This window comes from Neoarius graeffei, chromosome 9 (assembly GCF_027579695.1).
Source record: "Neoarius graeffei isolate fNeoGra1 chromosome 9, fNeoGra1.pri, whole genome shotgun sequence".
Taxonomy (NCBI): domain Eukaryota; kingdom Metazoa; phylum Chordata; class Actinopteri; order Siluriformes; family Ariidae; genus Neoarius; species Neoarius graeffei.
Window position 1 is genome coordinate 62,037,186 of NC_083577.1, and position 11,436 is coordinate 62,048,621.

The following is an 11,436-nucleotide window of genomic DNA, read 5'->3' on the forward strand; positions in this document are numbered from 1 at the left end:
TTTTTTGTTTGAAGACAATTTACAGCTTGGCAGTAGAGATTTTTATGGGCCTATATCGCCTGTCATTGGATGCCACTGGTCATGTGTAAGAGGCAAGCGTCTTCATGGCCCCCTTTCCTGATTTTTTCAAGCAATTTTTGTACCGCATTCTGCAGCTAAAGCGTTGTAACCCAAAGACATTTTCTCTGCTCGCATGTTTGTTTTTTCCTTTTTCTTTTTTCTAGAAAGCCTGAGTGAGATACGTTTGTAGCCAATGAGAGATTCCATAGCTTCACAGCTGTCACTTTGTGCTGCCCGACGCTACAGTTCGTATATAGGCTGCATTTGTCAGGACAAAACACCCAGAATGGAAGACATGGATTATCCGGATTCGTTTGGTAAGTTTATTTCATAACTCGCTATCCCGGTATATCCCGGTATAACCAGCATTTCCACATTTAACTTTACTCTGAGCAAAAAAAAAAAAATGTTACTCATGTGACTTAACCTACCAGTAACTACATGGTGTTCCTTTCTTTCGAAATGGACTATCTAAACACAGCCAGAACCAAGAAAATATTATTCTAAAACACTGCGAGTTTATACAGAATATCATATGACACTGGGTAAAGAATAATTGAAGAATTATGACAAGGTCATCAGTTTTCCTTCTTTATTCTAAATAGTTATTGTCAGATTGTTCTAGGTAATATTTCATATGTTTTGTGTGTTCAATCAAAACAACAGCACAACAGCAAAAATATTATTAAATCATAATAACAATGCTATTATTATTATTATTATTATTATTATTATTATTATTAGTAGTAGTAGTAGTAGTAGTAGTAGTAGTATTTTGTTGTTGTTTTTTGTTATTATTGTTGTTTATTAAAAAGTATTGTAAATAATGATAATTATAAGGGTGCAAATTCTGTTCCTAGCTGTAGAGTCGTGATTTTGGTATTACTAACATTAGATGTGTTATACATTTCGAATATAATGAATCCTGATCACTTTTAATATGTCCATTTATCAGGTGATAGCTTTCTCGTGTATATGAAATGCGAATGAATGTGTACATAAGAAATATTTCGTCGTCTATATGCCATGAAAATATCGTTTTCAATATTGAAGTACAGACATCACAATAATGTTATTTGGTTAATAGGAAATACGATGCTGCAGTTGTGTACTTTAATGCATTTCTTCCCAAACGAGACTATTAAAGTCCTTTGGCCAGTTGGGTGTTGTGGAACAAAGACAGTATTTCACGAATGGCTGACAGACAGCTGCAAAACTATTTACAGCCCTACTGCAATGCGGCAAGAAAAGGAGAGACAGGCGCAGAATCAGCAGCATACCAAATAGCACAAGCACACAGGCGCCAATAACCAACTCGTTGTATTTTGTTATTTTAATTCTCCTCAAAACAAAAGCCCCAAAAGACAGTCAATAGTGAAGTTTTCATCAGCGTGACCAATAATATATAAAAGGATTAAGGTTTACAATTTCACCTTGATATCCATGATTTTGATAATCATTAAACTGAAACGAAGAAAAAAATCTAAACAAGAAAATATATATTTTTTGCAAAATATGAGGAAATTATGCAAAAATAAAAAATTAAATTTAAATCGAAAAGCATCTTTTCTTAAATAATGTTTATTTAGTATGTAGTATAATAGCAATTGAATCGCTCGCAACCATTTTCCTTCAGTCTAAAGGTTTTGTATGTTTGTATGTTCAAGTGTCTTAGTATTGGTCTTACGTCATCAATAGGACTAAAAAAATGCGTCACTTGCGCCAAAGAAATAACAATACCCCTATTCACCGATAAGCGGCACTGTTGTCCCACACTCTGACACTTGCTAAGCCTTTTCTGCGTAGTTTGTATTCAAGTCAGAAGGTTGAGTTGTGGTTGGCTGATAAAAGCATGTGACCTGCCTGTAGCGCTTTCTTTTTTCCCAGCTTGTGAAAGGAAATATAGTGAAGCGCCAATGGGCATGAACAAAAATCTAAAAACAAAATCTAGTGATAGCATAAAGCAGAAGCTACATAGATGTTAAATACTAGGGGAATCATTTCATAGCAGTTTCTTTAGGCTTGAATAAGGCTACAGAGGATGCACACACACACACACACACACACACACACATATATATATATATATATATATATATATATATATATATATATATATATATATATATATGTGTGTGTGTGTGTGTGTGTGTGTGTGTGTGTGTGTGTGTGTGAATATACTCAACCAAAAACTAGCATAATTAAAGAAATATATATTACTAAAAATAGTATATGAGCTTTCGCTTAGAGCTTTAAGTATAAATGAGTTTAGAAACTTTATACTCCATAAAATTATTTCAAAACATCAACATACTGTATATTGCTAAGCCTGTTACACCATTTAATGAAGACTAAGAGTCGCCATATGGAGAGAGAACTTCAGTTCAAAGGTTCTCACGTTGGCTACATTGCGGTTCACACCAGGGATGCGTTTTATTGCTTTATTGCCTTCAATTTACAATGTGAAAAACACTCACAAAAGTTCGCACGACAAGGTTTTCAAACGGACATCATTTGTTCTGGAGTGTGTTACTTAGTAAAATGAAGGAAATCCCTAGTTTCTATTTTTTATTTTTTTATTTTTTTAATCTCATTGCATCCACCAAGTGTTAATAATGCATACTTTAGAAAATAACGTTCTTTCTCCTTCAACATTCAAATGTTTTCCCAACTGAGAAACACGAATGCTTTTATTTCCTCTTGACATCAGTGTAATCTCCATTATTGAATAAGTGCAACTTTCAGGGTTATTTATGGCACCCGCGCGCTGTCATGAATGGCTGTGGGGAAGCACGTGATACCATTAAACTTTGTTTTATGGCCAGGGAGTTGACAAGCCAAAATATAATTCACATTGTGTATTAGAAAGGCCTTGCAGACGTTTAGAAAAGATCACAGTGTCGGTACGGGAGCCCGAGTATTTGGTGATTTAGTTTTGAACATGGATATCGACGCTTCTTGTTGCGCTTTACGTGATCAGAGAGTCTCTCGAGGTAAGCGCGATTATAAGAGTTGTCACTAAACTTGTGCGGGGTTAAATTGCACAGCCTTTAATTCGTTATCGTTTTATTTTTTTAATTCCACGTGGTATTTCTGGTGTGTCTTGTTTTGGAAATCGTTATTGCGCAATGCTAGATGTTGCTAGTTTTTACAGAGGAGGAAATGAAACGTAATGAAGATGACGAGGTGATTATAATTGAGTTGTCCGGATTTAGTGCTGCATTATCAAGGAGAGGAAAGTGGGCCTCTTGGACATGGGCGACATTTTAAAATGTGAAGAATAAAGTGAGGAATAAAGACATGAGTTAGCGAGTGAAAAGTCTATCAGTTTTGCTTGCATTTCGCTAGCAGTGGATAGTGATATATAGCACATAGTTAAAAACAAATTAAAGAGATCGTGTTGTTTGCTTCCAGAAATGAAATAAGCATATTCTTGTCATAGACTATTCATCACTGTGTTTAAACCACATTAAATGAATGTTGAATTTAGTATAACATTGACACACATCTACATGTTGTCTCGTCATGGCATCCAAGTTCTGGATGAATAGAAATGAGAATCGAATAGCTCATATTAATTAAAATTTGCATGACTTTAACTTTAAGCATGAGTTATTTAATTTATTCTTAACAATTAAATATGCTCTCTAGCGCCCCCACTCCAACTATTCAACATATAAAAACGCCAAAATATTAATTTATTGTTGTTGTTGTTGTTGTTGCTGTTGTTGTTGTTGTTGTTGTTGTTATTGTTGCTGCTGCTGTTTTTGTTGTTGTAAAAATTATTATTAATAACAACAACAACATGTAGTATTCCTTTTATATGGAAGTCGGTATATTTTCGGTTTGTCTGATTTCTTTAATTAGGTCGGTTAATATCTCCACTTGTTTGGAATTTGGGGTATTAGGAGGAGCCCTGTGTTGAAATACTGAAATCGTATAACAGAATATTTGTAAATTAAGCATTTAAATGATTATTTAATGCAGCCTGGATTTCACTTTCAAATTGCGAGATGTATGAGAGTTTTGTTGACAATCCGTCGGATTTTGAAATGTAATAAATTAAAAGACAATACAATACAATAAAATGTGTAATTATAGAACGAATGCAGAATGATATAAAGAGAAAAAACTGTTGAACGAGTAATAGCAGTGACTCTGCAGACTCTGCAGTGGAAATAATAATTTTAAAAATTGCTTTATGTTAACGTGTTCTAACTGAATTCGAAAATAGTGTAAAATAATTGTGGCTTCTTGTAAACGTTAAGACAGAGGTCACGACAAGCGTTGACTTTTCTGTCCTTTTGTTCATCAGTAACTCGGCTTTGACCCGCACGAACAAGTCTCAGGGCAAGGTGAATTGCAGGTCAAGCTGTCTAACACATTAAAATGCAAAACTCTTTGAACATAAAAGAAATCACGATCACGATCTACGGCTATAGATTAATTGTTGCATTAAATTCCATTTAATCGATAATGTTATCTTTATCAATATCACACACACACACACACACACACACACACACACACACACACACACACACACGCAGTGCGTATAATTTAAAAATATACTCGCCTATTTTATCATTTTAACTGTAAAAGTATAAATCACCTTTATACGTCTACAATTAAAACGAAAAAGTAAAGCATTGGGCCACTGGAGATGGGTTCGGGGAGGTCATGGAGAATCCATGAAAACAAAAACCTGTGTGATCTAAGTTCTCAGTGATTCTGGTTGACCTCACGCCATTTATTATTATTATTATTATTATTATTATTATTATTATTATTATTATTATTATTATTTCTTTTCATTTCGTCAACCCGGTGTCCGAGCACAAGTGAGACTGCCTGATTTACTTTAGTAGCACAGGCATATGTGAGTAAACCTTATAATATCGCTTTACTACTGTATACAATAATTATTTTTTGTCTAGAAATACGGTGACATGAAAATCTCGATTTCTTTACTGAGTTTAGTATTTACTATCTGAAGACAAGTTGCATGGTATAATATTTTCTGTCAAAAAAGGGGGCTGATTAAAATCTGCATGTGCGCTGTTTTCTTATGATTATGAGTCAAAAACAAGCAGGAAATTGGTTAAAGAATTGTTCATAAAAGTTTATGGATAAGTTATCCATAAAGGTGGGCTTTGATTTTGATTGTGAGCTCTCTGGATTAATGCTTTGGTCACATGCAGAAATTGAACGTATATATCCCGTCGTCTATATATACCCTGTAGAACCGAATTTGTGTGAAAAAATCACGGTCACAGATTCGATTCTAGGGGAGTATATGGTCGATGCAAAAACTTCGAATAAAGCCAGCTTTTAACTTTGCGTTTCCATATAGGCCATGACGCGTTTTAGGTGTTGCTGTTTTAAGGCCTAATGGATGGATGCGTTTAAGTTATAGACAATTGATGAGTAAGAACGTTGTTTATATAACATTAACCCAGACAAAGTATTATTCATGGTATAGCGCATTTTGCGTTTGCTCTCGATCAAGTTGCTTTGTTTAAGTGCTTTTAAAAGAGTGAAAGAAGTGAGATAGTACTTAGACCATTCCCTCGGCTCCCATAAAGACACTCGAGACATTAACCTTATTTTCATTTCCAGTAGACGCACAAACATGATGCCACACTAGTAGATAAGATGTACTAAGGTTTAATATAGGCTAATGTATTTTATTCTGTCTGTTTGGGGTCATCCGTGCAAAGCTTTAGCTTCTCATATTTGCGTAACCATAGCCTCTCCACCTTCCAGTTATGCTATTTGATGTTTGATTATTGATTGGCACACTCCATTGATGTTCATCCACAGCGCTCCTTAGAAGCCCCTGAAAGAGTGTGTGGGCCAAAGGGGCGATGAGACTCCTGTAACTTCTGAATGACCTCTTCATCACAAAGACGGTCTCAGTCAATTGTCTACCGGCTTTATTCGTTTCTTTTTGTGGCAGAGGTCGCATTGTATCTTTTTATTTGTTTACCAGTTAGAATCTCTGGATGGAGTTTGATTTGTACGGTTGGATATTAATATGGCCTACAGGAAAACAAATATCTTTATTAATGTGCGTATTTATGCTTCATTTTAAATTGTTTATAATTATGGATTTTCAGGAAGGTTCACTGACCTTTGTTTATAAGAAAAGTGTAGGCTGTTAATTTTCAAGTTAATTCTCAACCTTTGGGTGCATTAGACACGCTACACCATTAAATTATGTGTTCAATCAATCCTAACTGATGAAATTATGTGAAGTTTGTTAAATTTGCTGCTAGGTGTGTATGGCTTCTTACCCGCTAATAGACTCCCTTCACCTCGATTGGCCAAATCCGGTCACATGGGTGGCTAACTTTATTCAGTTGACAGCAAGTAGGAGGGCTTTATGGAGGGAGGAAAAAAGACAACTCGAGAAAAATTAGTATTTTCTACCTTCAGAAATTAATGGCCATGAGTTCGTACATGGTAAACTCCAAGTATGTGGATCCCAAATTTCCTCCATGCGAGGAGTATTCGCAAAACAGTTATATACCTGAGCAGGGCTCTGGATACTATAGTCCATCGCAGGACAATGATTTCCAGCATCCAGGGATCTACTCACGGTCAAACTACACGGAGCAACCCTACAGTTGTAACACTGTGCAAGGCTCAACAGTACAGCCGCGGGGTCATGTGCAGGAGCAAGGCAGCCATCCCGGATCTTTCCCCACTCAAGGCGAGCAGTGCTCTCCGATCCCAATATCCGGCCCGAGGACTTGTGACCAACAACAAAACACAAAGAATCAGAACGGCATACAGATCAGGCAACCTGCAATAGTTTATCCCTGGATGAAGAAAGTCCATGTTAGTACGGGTAAGATTCATTCTTTTTTACTATCTGTTTCAGGACTAGTTGAATTCCGCTAGGCCATATGAGACACGCAAAAATTATTCGGTGAAATATTTATGGGTTCTTCTGAAGGGGCCGCCAATTACACTAGTCATAAATTTTTATTGCTTAGGAAATAGGCCGCTGGCTCTATTGGCTGCCTCAGCGATAGTGAAGCACCCGAGTGGGCTATCGAAAATTTTTTCCCATGAAAACTATGGAATATGGCACCGAAAAAAAAACTTAATTGGTTTAATTAATTTCTATTTAACGGATTTCTTTATCCGAGTTAATGCAAAGTGATATGTGCCATTTTGAAGTAGGGTTGTTGTCTTCATTGGATTTACTTGCTCACCCAAGTGTGTCCTTTTCTTTTCCAGTGAACCCAGATTTCACAGGAGCGGAACCCAAGCGCTCGCGGACAGCCTACACGAGACAGCAGGTTTTAGAACTAGAAAAGGAATTTCATTTTAACAGGTATCTTACCAGACGGCGTCGCATCGAAATAGCGCATACCCTTTGCCTCTCGGAGCGACAGATTAAAATCTGGTTTCAGAACCGAAGAATGAAATGGAAAAAAGACCACAAACTGCCCAACACGAAGGGAAGGTCGGCATCGGCTGCAAAACACGTTCAGAAGGACAACCAGACAGATATCACAACTTTATAAAAGAAATGGAAACATCTTACCCCAGAAGTACAGATGAACTGTGTATGATAGACAATACTTCGTTTGTCTTTGCATGGTTTTAAATCCTGACATTCCAATCTTTGAGCTATTTAATATGAAGCAGAAGAACACATCATTACCAAACGCAGTATTAATGGATGCAGTGAAAGGAGCCTAAATACAGTTTTAAATATTGTATGTATGAAGTAGCAGAGGGCATCACAACATGATTCACTGGCTGCCATGAGGTACAAATTAAATAAAAAAAAGATTGCAATATCTATACAAAAGCAAGTGAGCTTTAGAAATCATGTTCTTTTTATTATTACTATATTTCCCGTGTAATCACCACTCTCCAAATGCATTATGGCCTGAGATAAATTCGATAAATTCTTCCATAAACAAAGCATTGGCTTATGACTTTAGCTAATAACTTATTAAACTATTTGATCAAAGCTCAGTAAATCATTAATATCTGGCCTAGAAAATATTTGCATTTATTTACGGATATGGTTAACTAACTTTTTTTTTCTGTATTGAAAAATCCTAAAATAATTCAGTAACGGGTATAGCTAACCAAACAATTCGTTTTCTGTATTGGGGGAAAACAATCTTTAAAATAATTCAACGGTCTTAAAACATTAAGAAAAAAATTCTAGCAATATAGAATGAACAGAATAAACGTTCTTCGAAAATTACTCTAAAACAGGAAGCGCAACATTTGAAATCTATTTTACTTTGTTGACCATAGTATTGGATACCTTGACGGCTATAAATCTCACTTGACAGTTTTGTAAACAATGTACAATTAAAGCAGCTGTATATCTGTCTTCCAGATGTCATCAGAAATTCCTAAATAATAGTTCATTTATTGTTCCACGTACTTCTGGGTTTTAGCTAAACTTTCTTTTATCTTCTTTTCTTTATTTATTAAATGCCAGAATAAGAATGCTGAAAGTTCTTGTTTTTAATTTCTATGTGAATTCAAGTGGTCGTTCCATAAATATATTATGTTCAGTTAGAAAAAGTGCATTATTTTTTATTCTATATATTTCTGTATTTTATGCATATTTTCTACGAGCATATTTTCTAGTAAATTAATAATAGAGCTCATTAAGAAAAGGTTTATCCTCAGACCACGAATACCTTGTTGCAATTTAAAAAAAAAAAAAAGAAAAAAAGGAAAAAAAAACAATGTGTATAGTTCGCTAAAAGAAAGTCGGTCTGCTGTTTTGGTTTCATTAAATTTTTATTTTGAGCAACAGAGATGGGCTTAGCTCTGAAAGTGTGAGTGGAGGTATTCACGTCGTGATTAAAGATTGACTGTTCTACTGTTATTGTGATGTCTTTGTCTTCTTAAACAAAACCGTGAGGCGCTCACACATTGCGAAGACGTCTTCTGCCTCAAGTCTTCACGTTGAGAGGTCTGAAAAGGTATTTTACACAGAAGTCCGACAAAAGCCTCGCAAGCAGGTTCATCCAGAGGACAGCGTTTCTGTTGCCTTTCGACGCTTTTGAGCCGCGAGCGCTGACCTCTAAACCCCTGACCCGCGAGACAGGCCTTTCTCGCCCAGACACATCTTTGGACCAGTGTAGGAAAAAGATCTCTCTCAGTCGTCATATACTTTATATATATATATAAACGGCCAGTATTTAATTTTAGATTACACTAACAATGAATAAGCTAAAAGAAATCACACGAGTGTGAGCTGCATTGGAACAGAATAGTGTTTGAAATTATGATAATTTGCTCCATTAAAAAAAAAAAGTAGCCTAGTTTCCAGGTGTCATCACCTGCCCTGTCCGGATATTTAATAAATCACCCGTAGTTGTTTTGGATGAGACGCAATATTGATATGAGCAAACCCCCCCCCCCCCCCCCCCCCAGATAGATAGATAGATAGATAGATAGATAGATAGATAGATAGATAGATAGATAGATAGATAGATAGATGTCTGGGGGGAGAGAGAGAGAGAGAGAGAGAGAGAGAGAGAGAGAGAGAACAATGTGCAGAAAAAGACAGCAAGACACCAAGGAAAGGGGAACTTGAGTGTTAAGTCTTGCATATCATTCACTGGATGGCAATCACTTTCACTATGGGGTCAAGCAAGTTTTTTTTTCTTTTGCTATCACCTTTGCTGTCATTCCTACTGCATTAAATTTTGCAGTGTCTGGTCAGAATATATGCAATAAGTTCAGTACAAACTGATAATTCTGTCAGAAATACTGACAGACTTGCATCGGTGTTTTGTATCCAAATATAGCCCCTGAGCCTATCCAAAACGATCTGAAGATATTCGAAAGCTTTTTCTATAAAACTGTAAGTTGTCCCCCAAGATTACCGACTATTCAAGACTACAGATACAAACTGCGCATTTGAGTCAAGTGAATTTGCACAGCGTTTAAACACTGCTCTATATGTCTTAATACAATAAATGGGAGCCATAGGCAGTACCATTTGCAGTGACACTGCCCTGACTACCAGCGCCGCTCCCTCAATGGTGTTCAAACGGCCATATTTGATTTCCAGCTGTTCGCAGAAAATGTCTTCGCCAGGCGAGACAGCCCTTTAAGATATATTAAACTGCGCTGTCGACATCCGAAGATAGAAGTCGGTGACTATATGGTTCCGTTCTATGTCTTTTTTTTCCTATTTGATCACGTGACTGTCTAAATAATTAATGCAGCACGTCCCCTTAGAAACACGGCGTCGTCATTAATCGCAAGGACTCTATCAGACTTGAAAACTGAAGAGATCCAAGAAAATAATATCCAAACGGTTCGGTACCCTCGGCAACTATAACCAGCACTTTTGTACAGCATTTCAACCATTTGGAAGCTTGGTAGGTAAACATTTAATGTTCTTTTATTATTAAGAAGGTCAGGTGAACATATCTGTCAGAATTATGATGAATAGTGCCCACTGATAAATGCACGAAGCTTCCTCGAGGACAGACAGGAGTCGGAATAAAAGCATGGCAATGACTTTTTGTGTATAAATCGTTGTGATCACTTCCCGATTTAAACCTCGCAGACCACGACAGCTGTTCAGTCGCAGTTCTGGTTATTTTATCACATAACGGTTATTGCAGATCATTTAAAACCAGTGTCATGACAAATTTCAGTTACATTTATGGATGAGAAATTTCGGCACACGTACAGGCGTCGTGAAAAGGCCACTTCGTGATTTATAATCCATCGAAGATGCATTTCTTCCCAGGTTACCGGTGGCTGTTTGGTGGGATGCATTGTTGTGTGTGTTTAAGAGTGTAAATGAGCTATAATGCACGATAGTGAAGCACACCACACAAGAATTGGCTTTATGGGTTTATTGATAGGAAATAAGAGAGTCTCTGTGTATTTTAGAGCATATGATAATCTTAAAAATGAAATAATTGTGTGAAAACACACACACACACACACACACACACACACACACACACACACACACACACACACACACACACCAAAACAAATCACATTTTGTATGATTCGAAGTAATTGTAGATTATTTCGAAAATTATGTCAGTGGTTAGAAAGGGGTGATGGAGATGTGCATTGCTGTAAATCATGGTCAGTAATTCCTGAAAGGGTGAGAGACTGTTGGGGGCCGACCGAGGACCGTAAATCTTTCACTTTTATTGCTCCATGAACATATGCTGCAAACGGAGACCGCTCGCATTCTCTCCTCAGGACAAGCGTGTTCGGCCACGTTCCCATGTCGCTTCATCTTCATCCTTGCATTGACTAATCCCCTCAATAAAATAAATAAATAAATAAATAAATATGAAGGTATCATGAAGACAGCAGAAAAACAAATTGAACTCTAAATTTACT

The 11,436-nt window shown here is 36.5% G+C and overlaps 1 protein-coding gene across 1 annotated transcript; it reads left to right on the forward strand.

The window, feature by feature from the left end:
- Window positions 1–5,374: 5,374 nt before the first annotated feature.
- Window positions 5,375–8,935, forward strand: hoxd4a (homeobox D4a). Its single transcript, XM_060928803.1, has 2 exons — window positions 5,375–6,913; window positions 7,309–8,935. Exons 1-2 carry the CDS (start codon window positions 6,505–6,507, stop codon window positions 7,596–7,598), a joined length of 699 nt encoding a protein of 232 aa, XP_060784786.1. The 5' UTR covers window positions 5,375–6,504; the 3' UTR covers window positions 7,599–8,935.
- Window positions 8,936–11,436: the final 2,501 nt, after the last annotated feature.